The following is a 25,590-nucleotide window of genomic DNA, read 5'->3' on the forward strand; positions in this document are numbered from 1 at the left end:
TTGTATTCTTCAACTACAATCTTTCCCAAAAGGATTTCTTTAGCGCAATTGGATGGATTCCTCCCGCAAAAACTATTAATGAAATTCAAAAGGTTTATAGAATTGCAAGGGCACGAACACTTACTGCTCTATGGAGTACTGTCCTAGGCTACTGGTTCACAGTGGCTTTGATTGACAGATTGGGAAGATTTGCCATCCACTTGTTGGCCTTCTTCTTCATGACAGTGTTTATATTTGCTTTGGCCATCCCTTACAACCACTGGACTCACAAGGAAAACCAAATTGGATTCGTGATGATGCACTCAACAACCTTCTGCTGTTTACTTTCTTGGTGCCAGAATCGAAGGGGAAATCTCTAGAGGTGATGTCCCGCGAGAATTGAGGAGCAGGAGCAGTAAAGGTGGTCTGGTGAAAAACCCGTCTCATTTGTTTTTGTATTGATCCGTTAGTTCATTGGAGTACATATGTAAATGAATTTCGATTTGCTGATGTTTATCTGCTACAGCTTCCAGTGCAGAAGCTGAATTTAGCAGGAATTTAGGGAAACAAGAGGACAATGAGGAAGCTGAATTTAGCAGGAATTTCCAATATAATAGCACAGAGGTGCTTTATCACACTTCCGCAATGCTAGTTATTCAAGTAACATGCAGTTTATCTTGTTCACATATGGATCCTGTACGTAGATTAATGGAACAAGGAGGTATTAATTCGCAAGTTGGCGAGAGCTTGGCAAAGTTGTTTTCCTCGGAAGAAACCATTAATGGTGTAGACTCTTTAATTTGCACGGTCTCTGATCACTTCAAGATCCATCTCTGTAGGGTCAGTAGCCTGAATATCGTAGTGGATGCCATTCAGCTCCCTTCTAAATCTCTCTTTAGATGTGGCATAGAGCACCTTAGCACGGATTCGAGAGGTTGAAGGAGACCTGATCAAATGGTCATACATTGAATAAATGAAAGAAGAAATCAATTTTTCTGCTGAGTGGATGGGGACACACAACAAGAGCACCTTAAGAGGCGTGAAAAATTGCAGGTGGAATCAATAATCAGTGCTCTTTCCCATACGACAAGGTATAAAAGTTGGCAGGGGAATAAACAGAATGACTAGGCCATCAAATTATTTTCATGGTATGGGTTTGTCAGTCTTTGGCATAAAGCTGCGGCAGAACATTTCTATGGCATAACAACACAGGCAGCGAGAAAATGCAAATTCATGACTCGAAAGTCCAAAATCCAAATTACAAATTCTATACTTACTTCAAGGATATAAGGCTATTATAAGTAAAATGATACAAGACAGAACTAAAGGGGGGGGAAAGCGCAGCCTAGAGTACAGACTTAGTGTAATCAAATTGTATTGAATATCAATTCATGCTCTCAGACAGACGAGGATATCTCTGAGGGCCGAACCCCCTCAGTTACCTAAGGTCTCATTATCATACTAGACAGACATCAAAATACAAGGTTTAACTTGAAAGGTAGACTACAGAACACAACTTAAAGCAGACTTATAGTAACATCTGAAGCTAAAAATTTATTCCCTGGTTATCATAAACACCAAAAGGAGATGTCCAAACATCTTATCTAGATTGATTTATTTACTAGATAGATTTACAAGTACATGTACAAACATAACATTTGTACGTATATGTGTGTATATGACCATATGCAATTGTTATTGTGGACAAATCGCAGAAAAACAGAGTGCAATTTTTGTGGCTACCTTAGCGGCATTATGCAAATATTATCATAATCATCACCCTAACAGCTCCAAGCCTTCTCAGTATAACAAGAAACTGGAGGCTAGACATATGAAGGCAAGAAAACTTTCCTTGGGTTATATTGCAAGAATGGATGCCTATAATTCAGCTATTTATGTGCAAATATTTGCACAAGGAGAAAGGGCCGGGGAAGTTGCATATGCTAGTCCAGTAGTGCCTATATTGAAACACAAGATGATCCAAATGTGCTATGATTCCATCAATCTCATATCGGCTGTAAAACAAGAGTTTTAGTTACTTACAAGCACAAAAGGCATCTCTCCTCAAGAAACGTTTTTTAAAAGGATAAAACGCATTGTGTGGTTTCAATGGGACAATGCATCTTGAAGAGTTTATCATGTGCAGGGATAGACACACATCATCGTTTGTTGTCTTTCAACAACAAAAGAAATCAAGTCCCATATATAGCATGCCATCAGACCTGGCACTTTCATGATTACAACCAGTCCACGATCAACACAAAAGACATCCAAATACCATAGCAAGTTATCTTTCGAGGGATTCATCAAAACATAGCACATGTATAAAGAATCGTGTAAATCTATCATGTCTCAAATAATTTTCTAATCCAACCAATCAAATCGAAATTAATGAAATCAAAGGCAGAAACTCACCATGCAATGAAGAAGATTTTGCTCTTTTGACAATTCTCAGAAGTCACGAAATCGAAGTCATAAACAGCATATCGACAATCATTGTCAGGCAAAGATGCAGCGAAATCTTCATAGCTCTCAGCTGGCTCCCCGGTCTTCTCGACCACAACTTCCATCTTCTTCTCTTCAATTTTGAAGATCACATATCGGTGTACCTTCTTCCTCTGAAGTTCCATAAATGTATTTTTGCTGTGATCAGCAACCCCCATGCCGGATGATGCATTGGCCTGGAAATTTACAGTGAATTAATCACATCAATAACTTGCTGTCAAATTAAAACGCAATTTCTAAGTACAAAAAAATCGGTTCTTTTAAGATTAATCACAAATGGGTTCAAACAACAACGAATTTCCTCTTCTTTATCCCCAAAAGATCAAATCTTTTACTAACAAAGTAGAAAAAAGGGCACAAATTTTGCCAGACAACATCGTTGGTTAACAAGAGAAGAAAAAACATGCATGCATCAACACAGACAGTCAAAACAATCTCATTTCAACAAAAGAAAACAAGCCCTTGTAGAATAAACAGAGACGGCGATGGGGCTTACCCGACTTGCACCTCTGAAATTCATGGCAGCTTATAAAGAGTTGAGAGAATTGTAGCTGAGTTATAAGGTAAATGAAGGACAGCAACAAACAGCGCAGCCGCTTCAATTCTAAGAAATCTATAAAGAACAAAAAAAGGAAGGTAGTGGCCAAGTTATAGAGAAGTTAAAAGAAATACAGAAAAAGGAAATTCAGTGCTTTCAAGACAAAAGAATATGTCTTTTGTTGCTCTCTTTTTTTTGGGTGTGATGTAAGAAGTGTGAAAGGGAAAGAGATTTATGAAGGGCATGAAAGATTCTGAAATGTGAGGAGAGGTGCGTATGGGCTTTTCTACTCTTCCTCATGCAGAAAGTTAAACAAAAAAAAAAAAGGACCATGGATGTTGTTACCGGATAGCCAAGGTGTCCGCCGTCTGCAAGTGTGGCTGCGGTTTCCTTTTTCTTTTCTTTCTTCCGTGTGTCCTTTCATTAAAGTAAAGAAATTCATTTAAAAATTATTTTAAAAAACAATTTATTTTATATTTTTATTTATATCTCTTCAGGTTTCTTATATCTTGAGACATTAACAAAAACAAACTAAGAGTTAAAATCGAGTAGAGAAGATTATGGCCCCGTTTGTTTGCAGGAAAGTGAATTCCTTTTGGAAAATGAATTCCGGGGAAAGTGAATTCCTGGAAAGTGAATTCTGGGAAAGTATTTTCCGATGTTTGGTAGTGTTATGGAAAACACTTTCCAGTGTTTGGTTGTGTTATGAAAAATGAATTGGAAAATAATTTATTAATAAATTAATTTTTTTTTCAAATTTATCTAATATATATAAAATATTTAATCACTTACAATAAAAAAAATAAAATCTAAAATGTATAATGATGAATTTTTTTTTTATTATATTCTATATTCATACATAGCTTATTTTATAAAATATAACTATATATATCATATCATATTATAAAGAAATAAGCTTGTGAAATATTTTTTACTATTCTATGAAACCATTTATAATTTCATTACGTACGAAATACATCCGACAAAAACTATAGTTTTAATAATATTTTTAGCATATAATAAAATTGGATAAAATATTAAGGTATAAAATTCACTCTAAACTATTTTTTTTTTAATGTTAAAAAAATAGCACACTTATATATATTAAAAAAAAAAAAAACGGAACAGTGCACTAAAACTACACTGTTCACTCTTTTTTAGTGAACAGTGTATGTAATACACTGTTCATGTTAATTGCACTGTTCAATGAACAGTGCAATTACCATGAACAGTTACAGAGAAACACGTAGCATTGGCTCAGGAAAGTGTTTTCCGAGAATTTAAAACGGAAAACACTTTCCTTATGTTAAGCTTAATATTTTCCTTTGACTGGAATTACATTTCCTTTGACTCACTTTCCATGTATTGCCAAACATGGGAAAGTGAGGAAAATGGTTTCCAGGAAAGTGAATTCCTGAAAACAAACAAGGCAAAGGGGACTGTGCGTTGCAGTAACGCTACTACCATACCTCTTGATTTTTACCATATATAACAACTAGTCTAGGATTATCTATATTTATTAAATTCAATCCAGTAATTGATCTAGAATTAGGTTTAGATTATTATATTAACTTGAGTTAGTTATTTTTATTAAAATAACATCAACCGAGTTTAATTCAATCAATATAATTATTAAAAATATAATTGAATCAACCAAATTTTACCAAAATTAATTATTTTTATCAAAATATCATGGATCGAGTTTAATTAAATCAATCAAGTTATATAGAATTTATTTTTAAAATTAATTTAAAATAAAACATGTCGTAAATCAACTCATTAATAAATATGCTATTATCCAAGGGCTCACTTCTCTGCATTCTATATGAGCATTCACTTGATTCTTCAAATACCAATCAAATAATCTAAGTTACTCTTTTCGTACTATGTTGTCATGCGAACCAAAAAGAAATTTAAATGCAAAAAGAAAAGAAAAGTCAAAAGACAAAATAAAATAGTTAACCAAAAAAAGTCCAAGCATGTAAAGAAATATATTATTTAAAAAAAACATTAAAAAATTAATATATTAAAATGATATGGATAGATGTAGTAAACTCAGGATCTTGATTATAAAATCGTGATAATCTTATAAAAATAAGTTAATTTTATAGAAACCAAACAGCTCAATATGAAAAAAATAAAATTAACAAAGAAAATTCTAGAAAAAAAAAACAATGTGAAAAAACACTGTAGCAATCCACAATGTTATAAAGAAAAAAACCACAAAGCTAAATTATCAACTAGCTCCATATTTAAAAAATAAAATCAACAAAAACAATCCTAGAAAAAAAAAAGAAGATAATTTTGGAAAAAAAAAAAACATGTGGGAAAACTTAAAGTTAAATTCTCAACCAACTCAATGTTAAAAAAAATTGACAAAGATAATTTAAAAAAAAAAACATGTGGGAAAACACTATAATAAAACAAAAACTATGTGAGAAAACATTGTAACAATTCATAGTGTTTTAAAGAAAAAAAACTACGAATCAAAATTTTCAACCAGCTCAATATAAAAGAAAACAAATCAACAAAAATCATTTTGGATAAAAAAAAAATCAATAAAGATAATTTTGAAAAAAAAAAAAACAAAGAGAAGAAGAAGAAGAAGAAGAAGAAGAAGAAGACAATCTTGGAAAAAAAATGTAAAACCCAAAAAAAATGTGTGGAAAAAAAAGAAAAAAAAACAAGAAAGAAAGAAAGACAAAAAAAAAAAACATACGGGGAAAGCTACAATACTTTCCCTACGCATTTTAGAGTATTAGTTAACTAGATGTCACGCTTGCGCGGGCTTATGGCATGCATGTACGTTGTCGTGGACTTATGAAAAAAAAAACACAAAAAAAATCATACGACGAAAGACTATTGCAATCTACAATGTTTTGAAGAAAAAAACTACAAAGATAATTTTATATATATATATATATATATATAAAAACATAAAAAAAGAGGAAAAAACAATCATGTAAGGAAACATTGTAGCAATCTGTGGTGTTCTGTAATGAAATATACAGTTATAATTCTCAACCAACTTAATATTAAAAAAATAAAATTGACAAAGATAATTTTTTAAAAAATCATAACAAAAAAAAAAAAACCATGTAGGGAATGACTGTAACAATCTAGTTTAATATTTAAAAAGTACAAAAGTTAAATTCTCAACTAGCTTAATATTAAAAACATAGAAGCAACGACGACAATTTAAAAAAAAATCATAAAAAAAAGAAAATTCATATAAAAAAAGAAAAAAAAATCCACGCAGAGAAACATTATAGCAATCTACAATGTTTTACGAGGAAAGCTATAGTTGTAATTCTTAATCAGCTCAACATTAAAAAAATAAAATCTACAAAGACTATTTTGAAAAAAATCATAAAAAAACATAAAAATCATATGGAAAAATATTGTAGCAATCGATAATATTTTAAAGAAAAAAACTATAAAATTAAATTCTTAACCAGTTCAATAGTAAAAAAATAAAATAAAAAAAGATAATCTTGAAAGAAAAAATATAAAAAACAAAAAAAATGAATAAAAGAAGATAATTTTGGGGGAAAAAACCAAAAAAGAAAAAGAAAAAACATGTAGGAAAAGAAAAAAAAAGAAAAAAGAAAAAACGACATAAAAAAAAGAAATAATATGCAGGGAATCGGAAAAAAAATGAAAAAAAAATTATATAAAAAAAATTACTGTAATTTCTCCACGTGTTTTAATATTTAGAATATTAGTAAATATTTATCAACGTTTATCTGCTCGCCGCGTCCTCCCAAGCCTTTTCTTTTTATACATTATGTATTATTATTAGTTTATTTATATTTTCCAAGAAGCCAAGCCCAATATCAAGCCCAAGATATTCGGTACAAAATATGGGCCCATTAATTTAAATGCGCTGATGCTAACGTTATTATTTTTTTGCAATTAAAAAGAACAAAAAAAAGAAAAACAAATCTGTCCGTCCAATTTGGGGGTAAGGGTTTTCAAAACCTACAAATTTTGATCACAAATTGTTCACAATTTTCGCGCGAAAAGATGGATCCTGAAGGTAGGCTGTTGAATTAACGGCTATTCTTTCTTAAATGGGTTTTTGAGTTTCTTTAAAGTTGATATTTTTCTTTTTTCTTGTTTTTTAAAGTTGATGTTTTTATTTTATTTTCTTGCATGTAATTAGGGCATAGAGGGTCTTCAAATCCAGCTGCAATGCTTGCAAATCTCTTAAACAAAAGAGCCAAGCTGCATGAGGAGCTTCGTGTTATCGAAAGACAGGTGCTTTATTCCTTAATTTTACGATTGATATGAATAATACTATTAACATGGATGCTGCCTATGCTGTTTTTTCTTTCTGGGTTTTTAGGGTTTGGAGTCTTATTAGTCACAGTGAATTGGGATTTTTATAAAAAATGGGTCCTGTAACCTCGCCTAAAGTTTTGACTCTTTAAGCAACGAGTTGAAATATTTTCCTACAATTTTATCTGGGTTCTTCATTTAAGCTTGAGTTGTTCATGTGAAACTAATTGGTATTCATATTAGAGTTTGTTTTGTTTGAGAAGCTCTTTTTTATATTGGAAAGAAATGGGAATTTAAAGTAATTTTATATCATTTTTTTGTTTAATTATATATTCTCTCCTATCCCATCTCTATTTTTTTGCTTGTTCTGCAGGAGCTTAATGACTGCTTTGATTCAGGTTTATGATCTGGAGACAAGCTATTTGCAAGATCCAGGCCAGTGCGGCAATGTATTGAAAGGTTTCGAAGGGTTTCTATCTTCATCTAAGAACACTGCACTGTATGGCGTGGATTTTATGATTTTCCTTTATTTCTTTTGATTTGATATGAATAGTTTTTCTATCTCTTGTCTCTATTTGTGAAGTTCATAATCTGATAGATGAAGTTTTTTATTTTCTTTTGTGTATAAATAGGTACTAGTTATTTGCAGAACTTCGCATGTTATCTTGGCTACATAAATAGGTCATGAAAATTCTTGTTACTACAATTACTGATAGCACAAAAAAAAGGACACAGAGGGTGGGCACTTGCAAATATTCACATCGTAGTTGTAGTAAACAAGTGCTCAGAAAGCAAAATGATCTATCTTAAAGTTACTGAAAGCAATAGAACCAAGGTATAGATTATGTAGCAGTTTTTTCTTGAGAGGTTGGTTATGTGCTACAGAGGAGCTTTGACATATACACCAATTACAGGCTGAAAAAAAATCTTAAATACAGTTGAAGGAGGAGAATGTATGCTTTACATTGTCTAGAGCCTTCTATACAGTAATAGTCATGAAAAAAAAAGTGGGAAAAAAAAAACACAGTAACACACAGATATCTTGATGTTTGCTTGCTAAGTTTATATATGCCTACACATTTGGGATTTGGATTCAGGTGGATTGCCATACATTTTCTTTAATTAACTCCAAGCTTATAATTGCAGCTTAAAACGGTCTAGGAAGTTCCAGCCTGAAGATAGGCTCTTCTCGTTGTCTTCAGTTACCTCACCAGCTGTATGTACTATAAGTCTTAAATGCTCAGTAATGGCAGCATTTCCTGTGTTTTCTTTTCCTTCCTTTAATAATATTTTTCTTCCTTTTTTTTCATGTCAGTTTAGAGTGTGCAGGGTAATGCTCTATGAATGTGTTTACAACATAAAAAGAAAGCAAGAAAAATAAAAGACTCAAAGCTATTTATAATGAACCTATTTGCTTGATGACTATTTCTAACTTCTTAGGCATTGCTCTCTTGAAAGATCCAGTGTCATTTTGTGCTGAAAGTGTATGCAATGCCTTGAAATTGCTCATGTTGCATGTAAAACATATATAATTAGGGTGATGAGAAACCTGAAACGTGTGTGTGGTGCTTTTCACCTCACATTGAGTTCTCTTCTTACCCATGGCTTTTTTATAAAAAACTTCAGACTAAAGCACAAAAAAAAAAAAAAAAATTGTCTGTCAGTACCTAAACTCGTTAATAACTGGAAAAAGGACCGCTGGGTTTGTTGCTAGGTTGTGCTGGGTTTTGAGTTTTCAAAACCATGGATTAAAAGACTAAGCAGCCACTTGGAATTCAATCCATGTTTGCTTTTAATTGCTATCCTTGGAGATTGTATGGCAAGGAATTCTATTCTGCTTTAAGAGTACTTCTAGTGTATGGAAAACTTGCTTCAGAAAGTACAGCTACTCCTGTTTTGTTCATTAGACATGATTAAATAGTAATGGGACCATGTAGTCTGAAAGCTACTTGTTGTTTTGAAGGTTATTTTGCTTTTACACAATCCTGTCTATGGCATATGAATCTGGTTTTTAAGATGCCACCTGTTCTGGTGATAAGCATCATCAGTTAGTACTGGAGTATATAGGCGTGCAACTTTTCATTATGTTGACCCTCCCACATATCAAACAACTTTCGATTTTGTTTTCTTCATCCCAAATTTTGGCCAGTTAGAAATTTGCTCTAATATGTTACTCGTATTTCCCTTGCACGGGATGTTTTTCCAGGCTGAAGAACAAGCAGCTGGACGAGATGGTGAGCCATATAAAGTTGCAGAACTTTTTTTTTTTTTTCTGTTTTGTTTTATCAAATTCTTTCAAATCTCTCTGTTTATTGTAGATGGGAGATCAGAATTTGGAGTAGGTCGATCCAAGGGTGGAGGCATATACGCAAACGGACAGTGAGTACTTTGATTTAGATCAGTCTGAACCTCACGTTATAACTATATTCGGATGCCTTATGCATGATTGAGATGACCAGTTAAAGTTAAATGATGACAGTGAGAATTTAGAATGTAATAATATATAACTCACCTGATTTATTTTTCAGAGGAAAGCCAAAGAAGGGAAGAGGTGCATCAAGAGATTCTAAAAGGATCAGGCCTTCAGCTGATCCAGATTTTGATTATGATGATGATGCAGATTTGACATTGTGAAATTGGTTGCATAAGATGATATGCTAGTTGGCCGTTGCATGTTCTAGGTCTTAGAGCAGAAATCCCCGTGGTATATTCATCACCTCTGTTGCGAGTTTCCGTTCAAGCAAGCAAACCTCCTTGTACTGTAATGCATTGTTACGTGGTGTAGATCCCAGAGCTGAATTCTTTGTGTATATTCTTCTTATTCGTCTTGAGTTACGGCACGTTCAAGCAAACAAACCTTTGCATGAGTTATTTAATAGCTGATATCTTGGCTGGGAGAAAAAACATTTTTCAATGCACAATTAACCTAAATAAATTAATAATCTTGATTAAATAATATTCTTGTTCCATCTAAATTTAAATTTAATGTTTAAATAATAATTTAATTAATAAATAAATTTTCATGGTTTTAAAGATATTAATTTATAAAGATTTTAACTGTAATGATAAATTAATATGTTAATAATCTCTTTTTTTTTTTTTTTTTTTTTAAGTCAGAGATATCATTTTAAAAGAAAAGAATTAAATAAAATTATCAGTTGTATTCACTAGATCAAATTGAAATGATTTTAAGTTGATTTTTTTTGGATACCCGGTCTTGGTAAGGAGACAAGCCAGCTATGTTTTGGGTTGAGTTACTGGGTTAGGTCGATTTTAATAATAGTGGAAGAAATTACAGGTTCAAGAATGATTGTATGCTTGAGATTTAGTTTGATAATTCTCAATTATCCCACCACACTAAAAGAACTATGACGCTCTACTATTTATATGAATTTAAAAGCATATCAATATATTATTTGAGTCGATCAGTAACAGCGACATGCTGTCTATCACTTTTAAAAAAAAAACTCTTTAAGAAAAATTTATCAGATTCACTTATTTTTTTTATTTTTTTATATTTGACATGTTTTTTAAATACTATTTTAAGTTTTAGTCTCAATTTTAATAATTTATTTTTCAAATTATTAAGTATCTTATCTGAAAATAATAATACTAATAATAAATTATTCGATTAAAATTGATTTTTTATTATTAAAATTTTTACATTGAAATTAAACATAATTTTATAATATTCATAATTTTTTTAGATTTCAATCATACAATACACGGGCATACTAGTTCGAGATTACTTGATTTAAGAATTATAAAATATTTTTTAAAATATAAATAATGATCCTAATTAAAAATATTCCACTAAATAAGATAAACATGAAATACTTTAAATAGAAAAAAAATTGATGAATATTTTTTTTCAAAATATTTATATTTTCAGATTTAATAATGATGTTAAATAATGTATAGTACAAGGTCACCAATAGTTTCTACTCCGTTTATTTTTATGTTTTAAAAGGGTTTTTGAAAAAAAAATTAAATTAAATTTTATTTTTATTTTTTATTTACTTTGAATTAATATGTTTTTATATTATTTTAATGTATTGATATAAAAAATAATTTAAAAAAAAAAATTATTTTAATATATTTTTAAATTAAATTTTTTTTTTTTGCTATAAGGTGGATTCCATTACCGTCTAACATAATCAACATGTAAGAATGTTGTGAGAAATAACGGGTTTGCCCCTCTTATTTATTACTCCATGACTGCTAAATATTCACTCATCCAATTATCCTTAAAATATAATCAGATTTAAAATAAAAATATATATCAAATTAGAAATTGTTTTGTATAATCACGCACACCTTATCATAGAGATTATTATATCATTATGCTTACCTTAAATTCAATTGTAATTATTATTTCATGATAATTTTCTAAAAATGCAAAACTTAATTTTTATTTATTAATATAGATATTCAAGTCAGTTTGTATGTATTTAAATTAATCTTATAAATTCTAAAATTAACAACAATATAAGTTTTTAATAATTTTAAAATTTATAAAATTTAAACTAATTAATTTTTAAATATAAATTCAAAACCTATAAGTTGGGTTATAGAAAAGGGTAGCGAAACTTAAATTTCTTATTCCTTGTGGAGGATAGCAGGCCACTATAAGTAGCTCATTTTTAAATCGAAGAAAAAACGACGTCGGTGTTTTCTGTTTGCGTTTTATTTAATTAATTAGTAATTTTCCCTATCAGTTTTGTTTCATAGAATTTAGCTCCCTCCAACCTCGAACGGCAACCCCGACAAGAGCGGCGCGTATCTTATCTCTTTGTGCGTCACACAACCATGAACTTGCTGGTAATCTCCATTTATGTTTTCAAAAAAGCCTCCTTAAACAACAACTACAGCAGCTTTTCTTTTAGTGTTTTGTTTTTTGGGTTCTGTTTCTCTACTTATTTATTTATTTATTTAAAAAAAAAACAGGACAAGATTAAGATGCAGAAGAAGGAGCCTGACAAAACACCAGAAATTCCAGTCTACTGGATCGAAACCTCTGATTCTGTCTCTCGACACTTCCAGTTTGAACCCGACGGTCAACTCTCTGTGAGTCTTTTCTTGTTTTCTTTCCTGGAATTTTCTAATCCTGATCCCCTCTCTCGCTTATAAATTTTTACGAACACTTGGTGTGCGTGATTGTTAACTCTGAGCAATGTCTACAAAATTAAATTGTGGGTTTCTTTGATTTTGTTAAAAGAAGCCAATTCAAAATAAAGTTCACTGCTTGGGGAATTTGAGTTCAGTCAGTGATATTTAAATGCAAACAACAGATGAAGGTAGTTGATGATGCAAGACCAGTTTATCGTAGAGTGGTTGAATCTTTCTTGAACAAGTTTTTTCCATCAGGATATCCGTACAGGTTAGTTGGTACTTTGCCTTTTCCTTGTTGGCGGTGCAAACTTGGCAACTGAATATACACTGCTGGGAATTTTTATTGTTATATGTGTGTGTTTTGGTGTTTCGTTTTTTGCAGTGTGAATGAGGGATATCTTAGATACACTCAATTTCGTGCGCTGCAACACTTTTCTAGTGCTGCATTATCTGTGCTATCTACTCAGGTCTTCTTCTGGGCCTATTCTGAACTATTACACTCAGACTTCAATTTCTTTGTCTTAGTTTAATTTAGTTTCTTGTCCCTGATGGCTAGAGATACTATGCAATGCTGATGCCTCTATCTTTGTTGATTGTCTGAAATGGATATTTTGTTTGTGTTCTTTTACTAATGTTGCTAACATTTATTTATGCAAGTAGAACATATATTCTAATTAGCTAGCATGATCCCATAGTTTTTTTTTGTTTTTTTTAATCCTATGGAACAGGGCTGTAATTTGGGGGTCTTTTCTTTATATTCTTAATGCTTTGCAGTCGCTACTATTTGCTGCTGGCTTGCGACCTACACCTGCACAAGCAACTGCAGTGAGTTGGGTAAGTTTCACTGGTGAAACAATTGATAGATTCTTTATCCTGATTGCTTTACTCTTTAGTTCTTCATTAAATTTTGTTGATGAGCAGATACTGAAGGATGGGATGCAGCACGCAGGAAAGCTCATATGTAGCAATTTGGGTGCTAGAATGGACTCAGAGCCGAAATGTTGGAGAATCCTAGGTTTGTTTTCTTGGGTCTAAAACCTGAGTTTTTCCTTTTGTATTTATGGACTCTTCTCACTTCATGAATGTGGATAGGAGTTGGTTGGAGTCATGCTTTATTTTCTTCAAGTGTCTAACTAGGTTGTGTTTTCTGTGTTGCAGCTGATGTGCTTTATGATTTGGGCACTGGCTTAGAAGTTCTTTCTCCTTTATGTCCGCATCTTTTTCTTGAGGTGGCAGGCCTTGGCAACTTTGCAAAGGTATATTTTAGGGTAACAACCACTTAAATTTGCATAAAAATATTAACTTAGCTCATTATGGTTGTAGTTGGGTTTTGTCTTCTCTATCTTTACTGTTCTACATTTTGGCATAGACCAATATGTTTAGTTTGCTTCCACTTCCTTGGATTTGATAGGGGATGGCAGTAGTTGCAGCAAGGGCAACAAGGTTGCCAATATATTCTTCATTTGCCAAAGAAGGCAATCTAAGTGACCTATTTGCAAAAGGGGAGGCCATCTCAACACTTTTCAATGTTCTTGGACTAGGAGTAGGAATTCAGTTAGCATCCACTGTCTGTTCATCGATGCAAGGGAAGGTACACTGTTTATCATTGCTGTCTGATACAAGTACTTGATATGTCTTTTTGCATTATGCATATGTTCTCAAAAGTGAGTGCAAGTAGCCGTTTCCAAAGGTTGCTGATGTTTAGGAGATTACTATTATGACCCAACACTAAAGCTGTGTTTTGGGATCCCCGTGCCACATTGATTTTCTTGGTTAAGAGGCTCAAAACTGTGACCAGCAGACTCCGTGCTTTGCTGTGGTGTGGTCTTTTTGAGGCCACAACCTCAAGTGGAACGTGGTATCTCTTAAGCCAGTTTTGAATCAGCCACTGGCATGTTTAAGTTATCAAAACAAACTGATTTAGTTTGTTTATTCAATATACAAAAGTGAACCTCTGCAATTTATGGGGAAGTTTTATAATGTTCTGATATAGTAGTTTATGTTTTCTAAGTGACTCACGGGGGATATATTTTGTAATGGGCTGATTTAGCAGTTTATGTTGTCTACGTGACTCTTAGCTGTATTTTCTAATATTTCTTGCAGTTTGTTGCTGGGCCTCTTCTTTCCATTGTACATGTTTATTGTGTTATTGAAGAAATGCGAGCTACCCCTGTTAACACATTGAATCCACAGAGGACGGCAATGGTTGTGGCTGATTTTGTCAAGGTTTGTTTCACACTTCAGCACGTCTTACTTTTTTATTTCCACTTGCCTAATTTCTTCAACTGTCATCCAACTCAGACAGGGAAAATATCAAGCCCTGCTGATCTCAGATACCATGAAGATCTCTTATTTCCAGGACGACTTATAGAAGAAGCCGGCAATGTAAAAGTTGGGCAGGCTTTGCACAGGGCAGTGAGGCCTTCAAAACTACGTGAATTGAAAGAAATATTTCCCGGGGAGAAGTTTATTCTAAGTCCCGGGAATAAATGGACTGATTTGGTATTGGAGCAAAATGCTAGTGGTGAAGATGCATTAAGGGCATGGCTGGTGGCTGCATATGCTTCGAGCATGAAGAAGTCTTATCATGAATCTACTTCTGTCACCTTGCAAGATGCTTATGAGAAGATGAATAGCGTATTTGATCCATTTTTATCTGAGCTGCAAGCCAAAGGTTGGCATACTGATCGTTTTCTTGATGGAACAGGAAGCCGATTTTCATGGTAGCATTTTATAGTTTTGGGTAGTATTTCAACCCTTCAAGATAGGTAGACCCGCTGGTCGAAATTCAAATCGAGTAGGCAGCGATTAAAGGTGGTTCTTGCCTTTTTACATAACATATGGATTTGTCTAGGGAGGCAACAATTATTTTTTTTGTCCTTTTCACTCGTTTCCTTTTTTCTTGCTAACCTACTTCCCTCTTTCTCAAAAAGGACCAAGTAAAGCTCAGATTAAAGGATTGAAGTAATGTCGAACTCCAGTTATATTCAAAGAATCATCAAATGTTGTTGGACTTGAACAACCGAAACAGGAAATTTATTCTTTGCTGAAGTGATGGTGGAGTTTAATGATACAAGAATTGAAAACAATTCCGGCATATTCTTCCAGCCAATATATCCTGTACCTTCTGCTGGAAGGCCAAGTTTCAAGTGCGATTAGACGTAGCAGCAGCCCTTTTATATTGCAACATTAAGCTGGAAAGATTAGGAACAGTAATGCTATATGTGCAGCAGCCAGCAGCCGATGTAGAATCAGCAAGATTCTTTGTAAATGGAACTTGATTGCCTAGGAACGATTAACCAATAATACTTGTACAACTTCTAACAGAATGATATACTTTGATCATTGAGTAATACCAGAAAGGTAGGCTTTCTTTCACGATTGATATCCATCATTTTGCCACTTTAGCATATGCACGCCTATGCTCGTCTCGAGGACTGATATCCGCATCTTAATTTACCTTTTCGTTGTAAGAGCTCAGGCAGGTTAAGGAGAATCCATATCCAGATCAAGATCTATCCCCTTTCTTATGAAGAGAAAGGGTACATATGCATGACAAGCTCCGAAGGAGTCATTATAGCCCTCCAAATCGGGCTCTTTATTCAACTAGGCCCTCCAAATCCCCGATTGAAAGAAAGCCCCTCCCAGACTAACGTGATAATTCCTCCCACGTCTTGGTAATTGGGGATATACAAATCTCAGCGAGAGAGATCTTTTCGACCAGGAAACAAACCCTCTTTGAATGAAGACTTTTAGGCTCTAATTTCTTGCCAAAGAGATGAGGTTGTTTTGCTGACTTGATGCTATTATCAAAGATAACTTGATGATTAATGGAACTGGGTCCTGCTTTCGGAAATCATTGACATCAAGCACCACCTAGTGTTATGAATTGGTCGCGCTATCATTTTCGTAAACTTATCAAAGACAACAACATTGTTGATCCGTCGGAGAGATCGAGGAAATTTTGAAGCTTGCATTCACACCGCCTGCCCTTTCCAATCAGAAGATCACTGGTGTAACCTGCAGTCATCGATGGTATCATCATGCACCGAGTTATGGTCGTCTTACGCTTTGACTTGGACTCCAGGACGCAATATTGAAGTCAGCCTAAAATTATTATCGGGAACTCAACTTGAAGCCCCATGACTTTTGCATTATTTTTAGATTTTTCTGTGCTGGTTTTGATTTACTAACTCTATATGGTTGGATTAGAGAATTCATTAACACAAGATAAAAAAATTAAAAAAAATCCCTGATCAGTTCGTAAGCGAACGTGATAGTATTTAATTAATTTTTCTAAACACTTTGTTGACATAGATTATTTTTTCAAATTATTATAAACATTCAAGTGGGGTACTTCACAGCTCAACATCGCTGAATTGCAAGGCCACAAGTCCAAAAACTTTGTGAATTCTTGATTTGAAAGTGTAGTAAATGTTGTTTTTAAAAGTATTTTTTATTTAAAATATATTAAAATAATATATTATTTATTTTTTAAAACTTAATTTTGACAGATTAAAAAAATTAAAAAAGGTTACTAATTGATATTTTATTTTTTTTGAGTGTCTCATAATATAAGTTTAATTACAATTGATCACGCACGTCATTGCAAGCCACAATTTGGAATTGGAAAGGTCATCTCCGGATAGTGACTTGTAGCTAATTCATATGTTACCTGTCTCATGCCGCGTATAATATGTAATCATGCATGCACCGAAAAAGTTTTTTTTAAAATATAAAAATAAACAGGAGGATTGAAAAGGGAGATGGTTGTATTATCTCTTTCTTTATGTGGAGACAGTTTTTTATTTCCCTCTTTGAAAGTAGTGACAATGCATTGAATTCACTGTTAGCCTAACACTAGGACAGAGATCAAATGATGTTTCTCCCCGATATGTTTTCATATTTAAATTTTCCAAAAAAGTTTATTTTTGTACACAATATATTTTGTTTTCTCTCCAAAAAAAAAAGTAATTAAGAATTAATTATTGAGAATTCAAAATCCTAGCGTGGAGTACCTTTCTTTTCACATGCGTTTCTCAAATACTAGAAACAAATTAATGCGTGTGAGTAGAGTGATTTTTGTTTTTAGATTTGTTTTAAAAACAATTTTTTAAAATATTTTTTATGGTTTTAACAGATTAATACTAAAAATATTAATATTAATATATCTTTAAATAAAATAAAATAAAAACACTTTGCCGACCGTATGGTAAGAGTGAGTTATTCCTTGTGAAGAGAACGCTTAATTCCGAGGACAAGACATGTCGACTGTGAAAGAAACGTTAACCAAACAGCTAGCTCTCAGATTGATGTTAAAGTGCCTTTTTAGGCGAGCCAAATCTAATGACGATAGGTAATGGATCACGGATTTGACCATGTTTTTTTCTACGCCTCGAACTTTTCTTCTATTCCAGCCACGAGCTTGAAGGTCAGTTCCATTCAAAAGCTTGACATTAAAAAAATAAAAATAAAAATGAAGTCCAGTTGCAATTGATGGCCTGGACTCCATCGACCATAACTTGGTCTTCATGCATTTAATGTTAAGGAACATCTTCAACAATAAAACGTTGAAAAGAGTAGTAAAGAGATTACAGAGCGAATTGTATATGTTCCCTTTGCAGCCGTTGGCATAGAAAAAAAACACAGAGAACAAGATACGCAAGAGTTAAATGAAATCAAGAAGAGAGGGTTTTTCATGAAAAAAAAAAGAAATAAAAAAATAACTATGCATTAGTCACCGAAATGAGATAAAAAATAATAATTCAACCAATGGTCAATTTCCTTATACTATGCATAAGTCCATTTTTTAAAAGAAAAATAAAAAGAAAAAGAGTAAAGAAAAAGAGAAGACCCATTTCTTCTTAAAATATTTAATCTCTTCGAGGATGTGAAGTGCTTGCTTCCTCCCTGATTTTTTTTTTAAGGTGATTCCATTGTGTTTTAGAATTAAAAATGAGTTTATAGAAGTTTTAGGATATTTTGATTCTTGGATTCAAGAACTTGGATCCTAATCATCTCTAATGCTTAAAAAACAAATCAAATTATGACAAGTAGCTTGTCTGAATGAAAAAAAAATCAAACTAAAAAATACAATTTTAAAGGATTAATATCTTCATTCATTGAATTTTAATCTTTCAATAAGCATTCAAAGATGAATACACTAGATGTTATTAGAGAATAATATAAATTATATTTTAAAATCTCACCTAATAGTTTAAGATATTTCTTAATATGGTATCAGAACTTTGATGACCAAGCGGTTACGAGTTTGAATCTTATCATTCTTATTTATTTGATAACAATTAAGCACAATATAATATGATCATGTGCAAGTTTCAAGTCCAAAAAATTTTCATTTATCTTGAAATTTTATTTACAGCTTAAGCTATTGGGTTAAGATGGTTCCTTAATAAATGATAAATTGAGTATATTTTTAAATCATTTAAATAAAGAATTTAATTTTAAATAATATACAATCTAATCAGAAAACACTTGTTATGTAAAAAGAAAGCATTTTTGGCATTTTATATATAGAATAGTATTTTCAAGTAGGGCTTAGATGAGTTTTTAACTTTATAGCTGTCACTTTCTCGTGAATGTGTAGTGTGGATAGAAAAATTCTCACATGTTTTTTTTTTTTTTAAAAAAAAGACTCCAACTTGGCGAAATCAGAGTTTGCAAAAAAATAAATTAATTTATCATTTAAACTGCAACTTAAAAGACTGTAAAAAATTTGTCTTGATTTTGAAAGCACCGATCACAATATCATTTGATGAACATACACTTAAATAAACAAATCAAATTAGTTTAATTTCTTTTAAAATAAGATCAATTCTTGTTAATTCAAAGATGGATACGTAAGCCTATTGGTTCTGGCTATGAAAAATTATTTGTAGAGATTTGAAGGACCTATATGCATCATTTATTGAAAAATATGTTTGGTTACTTACCAAATAACCTAACATAAAAGATAGAAAAAACCCCTCAAGTCAAAGATAATTTTTTTTAAAAAAAAACTGAGCATCATTTATTTTCTTTGCTAGGAGTTAGAGGGGAGAGTTATTTATTAAACTCTTTTGAAATTCAAGATGACACGAAGAAAATATTTTGGGCCAGTCCCAATCAACAATCCTTTCTTCCCCGAAAGAATTCTCCTTTGTGGGTTTTTTTTTTTTTTTTTTTAATTATTATTTTAGTTCGCCTCCCTACATGTTCCTGGGAAGGCAACGACCGGCGTCCACTTTGGACATTCTCTTTTAAGCTTGAGGTTAATTTTAACTTTAATTCGCCTCCCTACATGTCCTATAAAATTTAATTGACGAAATTGGAATTTATAAATATTTTCGTTACTGTTTTATACAGAAATAGTCAAGAAATCGAAACTACAATATCAGTACTAAGACGACCAAATTCTCTTGGTTTTGACCGGTGTTTGTCTCATCCCTTAATGGCTAATCAATTCAGACGACCTTCACTTAGCAATAGATTACACCTACTTAATACAACATTTTTACCTAATACACTAGCCTCTTTCTTTGACCTTAAATGCAGAATCTCTTTACAATAATATATACTTTAATCAATGTGAAAATTGAAAATATACAATTCTTTTACCGTATAAAGTATATATATCCTATGAATATTAAGGGGATATAGTTTAACTAGTCAAATTTCAAGTTTGTTTCCTGAAAATTACTAGTTTGAGTCTCACAAATTTCAGGGCCACTAAAAACTTACATAATTGTTAACTTCAGGACCCGTGAGATTAATCGAAATACACATAAATTGATTTGAAAATCCACATTAATAAAACACACGCACCCTACGGACATGAACATGAACATGTAAGGACATATTATGAGCAAGACTCTAAAAGATAGAAGGGAATTATTCTCAAGCCGCCCCAAAAAAAGAGATAAAAAGGAGATTGATGACCTCTTAAACCCCAAAAATAGAATTGTAATTTTTCACCAAACAAAAAAGAAATTTTACTTATTAAAATAACTCCAAAACATGTCCTTGACTAGAGTATTAAGCAATAAAAAGATTAAATTATAAAATCTTATTGCACACTACCTACCCATATATTTAGTACAACTTTAATTAAGTGTCCATGTATCCTTAGGTCGTAATTAGATACATCTTTAATATAATTATATAGGGCGAGCAGGAAGAAGTCAGGTTTACTCGAATTAATCTATTTCCATGACGAAGAAAACAGAAAATCCGCTCACAAGCTCAATATTTATTATATATAGAAAATGCTTTTAATTTTATTTTAAGAGATTGTGCCAAAGAAACTATTTTACGTTTGCAAAGTGATGGTTTGTCTTCGAGCTTTTTCATCCCGACATATTCATTGAATTAATTTTATTTTTTAAAAATATTGAGTCTTTAATTTATCACTTTTTTTGTCCAAGTTTAAATAATTAATAATTAATAATTCATATGATTTAATATTATATAGAAAGTGACAACTTTAGTAGACGAAGGGCTCACCAGAGAGAAAGAATGATTGTGTGAGGTAAAAGGTTATAAAGAAAAAGAGTGAGGTACGCGGTGTTTGTAAAAAAAAAAAAAAATGTGTTCATCACTTGCTTTATACATAACTGAAATATCTATAGAATTTATTTACTATAATTTCAAGTCATATTAATGATTTAATTAATTAATTTGGATGAAAAAAATTAATAAAAAATATATTCTGATTATTTTATAAGAATAAAATTGATTTTGTAATAATATATTGAAAATACATGTTAAATCATTATTAATTGAGATTTTATGGATTGTTTTTGAAAAATAACATAATTTGCTAATAGTGGTTGTTTAGCTATATTTCAAAAATATTTTTCTTTTACAAATCAATTAACTTAAACAAAAATCAAACTAAAATTTTACAAAGATTCAATTATCAAAAAATAATATTTAAGATTCAATAGCTAAGAAAGAAAGAGAAGATACAATGATGTGATAGGAAAGAGAAACAAAAGAAAATAAGAAAGAAAAACTCATTGAGGACATTTCAAAGCTTTGTTTTCGACACTTTCAATATTGTTAGAGGAATCTCGATAAGAAAATTCTACCTATACATTAAAAGAATACTAAATAAGGCTGTAATTAACTTTAAATTAGTCTCAAACAAAACCTCTAACAAATTACTATTATTTTTTGTAGTCTTTCAAGGTGTTGTTAGAATCGTCTTATTGAGATATTTCTAACGCGCGATACTAGGTATACAAAAACAAAGTTTTGGTGTCTCTGATGATCTATTTTTTCTTAGTTATTAAATCTTTAATTTTATTTTTTGACCATTAAATTTTCAGAAAATTTTAGATTGATTTTTCGCATGTTAATTAAATTGAAAGAGGCATAATTTTTTAAACTTGTTATTCCTAGTAATAGTTACGTTCAATTGCTGTTCTTAATACTAGTTGTGTTAAATTATGTCTTTAATACTTTTCTTACCAGTATTATTTTTCCACAAAAACTTTTATGTGTTCATAATTCTAAAATACACAAAATTCTTGTCTTTACCACAAGAATTGGCCTTTATTCTTTCAATGGCGCTAGAGGTTCCGGACTTCGATAGTTTTTCCTTAAAAATCTCTATATCTCCAACCAATTCCTCGAAGAGATTATGACATCAACATGATCCACCCAGAACTTTCTATTGAAAATTAATGTCTTCCGAGAGAAATTATTTGGCCTTCAATAATTTGAGCTCATCTGCATCCCATGTTCATGCTTGCACTTGCACATAGCCACCATGTTCACATCCGTTTAAAGAAAATGACCACGTTTTTATTTGACCATTCTGCGAACCAAATAGCTGCACAACACTAGAGAGAGAGAGATATTTCCTAGAAATTGCAGGCTGATATTTCTTTTAATTCGAAAAAAATGGATGGGGTGTACTTTGTAGTATATTATATAAACACACACACACACACACACCCGTATGCTCTTGTCATGCTATATAAACACCCACCACCTCTTCGTGGTCTTGCTTCATATTTTGAGCATTTAGTTTCTTTCATTTCTTTGCACAGAACTAGCCATTCTTTCAACCTCTGAGGTATAAAAAATGGTGAGGGCTCCATGCTGTGAGAAAATGGGGTTGAAGAAAGGTCCATGGACTGCTGAGGAAGATCAGATTCTCACCAATTACATTCAACTTCACGGCCATGGAAATTGGCGTGCGCTTCCTAAACAAGCTGGTAATTTATACACATCGCTTTCAACCAAAAATTGCCTGTTAAAAGCATATACTCATTACTCATAATTAGTACTGAGAATAAATGAAGATTCTGCCACACAAGTTTGTGATTTGAAGTTGGAATTTCAGAAGAAGGTGATCCTGTTTTATGTGCTTTGATTATAAGATCAGCTAGAACTTCTGAAGTGAATTCTAAGCAATTGCATGGATTACTAAGTAAAATTGATCATCTGAAAGTTTTGGGAATTACAAGAACTGCATAATGTTTTGGTTTTGAATCAATTCTCTTTTGACTCCCTTTTCAGGTTTACTGAGGTGTGGAAAGAGCTGCAGGCTCCGATGGATAAATTACTTGAGGCCCGACATCAAACGAGGAAATTTCAGCAGAGAAGAAGAGGATACCATCATCAAATTGCATGAGATGTTAGGAAATAGGTATGCAATGTTAGCATTTCGTCAAACTACTGTTAATCATAATTTACATGGTATAATATTGACAACACAGACACACTTAATGCTAAGTTAGGCTCTAGGCAAGCCATTCAGCTAAGGGAAGGATGGGACGGCTTCGCCGGAAAAAAATTATGCAAGGAAGCAAATATCATTAAATTAGGGTTAAGATTTGCTAATGGGGCATTGTTCTAGAGCTGAAGAACATAGAATTGATACTTAGTGCCTCGTACGGAGATGGGAGATAGGCTAGGCATAGAACACTTATTTCTCATGTGATTAAATGACTTGTCATTTTAGCCGCCACCCCACATCCCCTAAGACCAAAAACTAGAAAAACAAAAAACTCAACTTGTCATTTTAAAGTATTTTTCCCTCATGTGATTGACCAACATGTCATTTTTTTTTCATGGCTGTATCAGAAGCATGTGTCTGAACAGATTCCTAGCAGTTTCCATTAGTGTATGCAAATAAAAAAAACATGTGTGTCTGAACAGATTCCTAGCAGTTTCCATTAGCGTATGCAAATAAAAAAAAAAAAACACTTTTTTCAAGTTGAAGCACTCTCAAACAAGATTGGCACATTTGGTTAATGGACATAACAGTAATCATTCATGTGACATGATACATGCCAACAAGTCATTTAGCATTTTAAATTCTGCAAATCAAAGAGGATCAAAATAAAGGTTAGTGCATATCTTGACATGATTTTTTTTTTTTTTTTATTCAGATGGTCTGCAATTGCAGCAAGATTACCGGGACGCACGGACAACGAAATTAAAAATGTTTGGCACACCCACTTGAAAAAAAGACTTGAGAAAAATCATGTCACCCCAGAAATCAAGGGAAGATCCGTTGATATTTCTACATTTGATCACGAATTAAAGACAGATCAAGAATTAGTCGATTCATCAAATCTTGCAGCAGGATCTGACCAGACCGAGGAACATAGACCAATCTCACCGCAACAATGTTCAAGTGACACCTCCTCTCTGATCACAGGTGATATTGATACCAGTAATAACAATATGTGCATGAAGATCGAGTCGTCGGATGATTTTCCTGAAATGGATGAGAATTTTTGGTCGGAAGTATTGTCTGCTGATAATTCAAGAATTGTGAGTGATTTTTCGGCCTTTGGCACGGAGCCACAACTTCAATTTCCATTTTCTCCACTAGTAATTGAGGTGGAACAATTCTATGCCACTAATTCAAATATGTATGATAGCACTGAATATTGGCACGACCTTTTCACAAGAGCTGGGGGATCACTAGATTTACTAGAAATTTGAACATTTGTAACCTTTTTTCCTCCTTTTATATTTGTTTAGTTAGATGGCAGATGATCATGGATTGTTTCTGTCCAGTTTGTTGACTGTTTAGAAGGAAGACAAGAATATTATTGAATTATAATAATAATAATAATAATAATAATAATAATAAAAGAAAGGAAGAGCACGGATACTCGGCAAAACTGTCCCGTTTGTGAACCAGAAGTTCGTTTTTCCAGCAAGCAATCTTTTTCCATGCAAGGAAAACTGGAAGAGAAAATTTATAAGCATAATCATCTTGACTGGTTCCAAGTTGAGGATTAACATTCTACTTGAAAAATCCTGCTGTTGCCGGTAAATATAACCGAGTAAAACCAAGCATAGTGAGGCTTGCTCTTCAGGGAAAGCAAGGAATTTGCCATCCTTTAATCATTTTATCAACAGATTAGTAATTGAACTCGAGCTGAATGAATCTTTTCCTTACCACTTAAACCAACTCCTTGAGATTACGATGTAATTAGTGATCAGATATACTCTATTTTAAGTTAATTCAAAGAAAAAATCCCACTCTCCTCTGATCATAGAGTAAATATATCGCAACTCTAAAGTATAAGCATGGTGATCTTCCATGAAGTTTCCAACTAAATTAACACTCACTGAGCCAAGACAGAAGTATACATAATGAAAACCCCCGGTCTTGAATGATGTTAGATTCTTGTGGTTTCAACAAGCTGTCACGGATTTTGAATTCTACAATGAAGGACTGCCCTTTTGTCAGATCTTAACTTATTCATATATTGAACATTAATTCAAATCTTGAAAAGGGTACTTGTGGAAAAGCTTGAAGCTTGCTCTTCAAGAGATATTTAGACCTTTTCTGAGCTTTGAGAGTTGCCAAAGAAGAACTGGGTGGATAGTCCAAAATTCTTACAAAATAAACCCTTTACGTTAAGCTTTCTGATACTTAAAGAAAATATATTGCCTTGAATGCTAGATACAATGCGTAGAAATATGCTTGATGTAATGTGTAGAAATGGGGAGTGAAGTAAACAAACATGAACAAAGTAGGAGGAGAAATATTCTGTGTTGCAAGAACTATTTTTTACTTGTGTCTCATGAGGCTTTTGTACCCATGGAAAACATCGAATTGCGTAGAGACACGGGCAAAAGTGGTGAAACATTATCTATCCTATTTTAAGGGCCATTATGCAGCTATGTTACTTAACACAACA

At 32.3% G+C, this 25,590-nt stretch overlaps 4 protein-coding genes across 9 annotated transcripts; 3 read left to right on the plus strand and 1 right to left on the minus strand.

Annotated features, from left to right (window-relative positions):
* Window positions 1-561: 561 nt before the first annotated feature.
* Window positions 562-3,479, minus strand: LOC118062186 (actin-depolymerizing factor). Of its 3 annotated transcripts, XM_035075902.2 has the most exons (4): window positions 3,368-3,479; window positions 2,981-3,097; window positions 2,395-2,660; window positions 562-925 (listed from the first exon to the last, which is right to left on the minus strand). In XM_035075902.2, the coding sequence occupies exons 2-4, from the start codon at window positions 3,002-3,004 to the stop codon at window positions 775-777; spliced, it is 441 nt and encodes a 146-aa protein (XP_034931793.1). In that variant the 5' UTR covers window positions 3,005-3,097; window positions 3,368-3,479; the 3' UTR covers window positions 562-774. The 3 variants fall into 3 exon arrangements, with proteins under 3 accessions (XP_034931793.1, XP_073265543.1, XP_073265544.1); XM_073409442.1 differs by lacking the exon at window positions 3,368-3,479 and having other exon boundaries at window positions 2,981-3,361; XM_073409443.1 differs by lacking the exons at window positions 562-925; window positions 3,368-3,479 and adding an exon at window positions 932-1,994 and having other exon boundaries at window positions 2,981-3,361.
* Window positions 3,480-6,903: 3,424 nt separating this feature from the next.
* LOC118062181 (uncharacterized) lies at window positions 6,904-10,179 on the plus strand. 2 transcript variants are annotated; one of them, XM_035075890.2, is made up of 7 exons: window positions 6,904-7,061; window positions 7,188-7,282; window positions 7,677-7,802; window positions 8,450-8,519; window positions 9,510-9,537; window positions 9,622-9,682; window positions 9,832-10,179. In XM_035075890.2, exons 2-7 carry the CDS (start codon window positions 7,254-7,256, stop codon window positions 9,935-9,937), a joined length of 420 nt encoding a protein of 139 aa, XP_034931781.1. In that variant the 5' UTR covers window positions 6,904-7,061; window positions 7,188-7,253; the 3' UTR covers window positions 9,938-10,179. The 2 variants fall into 2 exon arrangements, with proteins under 2 accessions (XP_034931781.1, XP_034931780.1); XM_035075889.2 differs by having other exon boundaries at window positions 6,905-7,061; window positions 7,702-7,802.
* A 1,788-nt stretch (window positions 10,180-11,967) lies between these two features.
* Window positions 11,968-15,793, plus strand: LOC118062180 (protein root UVB sensitive 2, chloroplastic). Of its 3 annotated transcripts, XR_004689715.2 has the most exons (11): window positions 11,968-12,124; window positions 12,251-12,370; window positions 12,595-12,683; window positions 12,798-12,882; window positions 13,190-13,249; window positions 13,337-13,430; window positions 13,574-13,671; window positions 13,827-14,006; window positions 14,519-14,641; window positions 14,717-15,229; window positions 15,349-15,793. XR_004689715.2 is itself a non-coding variant. In XM_035075887.1 (10 exons), the coding sequence occupies exons 1-10, from the start codon at window positions 12,113-12,115 to the stop codon at window positions 15,140-15,142; spliced, it is 1,287 nt and encodes a 428-aa protein (XP_034931778.1). In that variant the 5' UTR covers window positions 11,968-12,112; the 3' UTR covers window positions 15,143-15,793. The 3 variants fall into 3 exon arrangements, 2 of the variants coding, with proteins under 2 accessions (XP_034931778.1, XP_034931779.1); XM_035075887.1 differs by having other exon boundaries at window positions 14,717-15,793; XM_035075888.2 differs by lacking the exon at window positions 11,968-12,124 and having other exon boundaries at window positions 12,319-12,370; window positions 13,144-13,249; window positions 14,717-15,793.
* A 6,583-nt stretch (window positions 15,794-22,376) lies between these two features.
* Window positions 22,377-24,494, plus strand: LOC118062179 (transcription factor MYB14). The gene is made up of 3 exons (XM_035075886.2): window positions 22,377-22,638; window positions 22,943-23,072; window positions 23,818-24,494. The coding sequence occupies exons 1-3, from the start codon at window positions 22,506-22,508 to the stop codon at window positions 24,377-24,379; spliced, it is 825 nt and encodes a 274-aa protein (XP_034931777.1). The 5' UTR covers window positions 22,377-22,505; the 3' UTR covers window positions 24,380-24,494.
* The last annotated feature ends 1,096 nt before the right edge of the window (window positions 24,495-25,590 follow it).

The sequence above is a fragment of the Populus alba genome, chromosome 5 (genome assembly GCF_005239225.2).
Source record: "Populus alba chromosome 5, ASM523922v2, whole genome shotgun sequence".
Lineage (NCBI taxonomy): Eukaryota > Viridiplantae > Streptophyta > Magnoliopsida > Malpighiales > Salicaceae > Populus > Populus alba.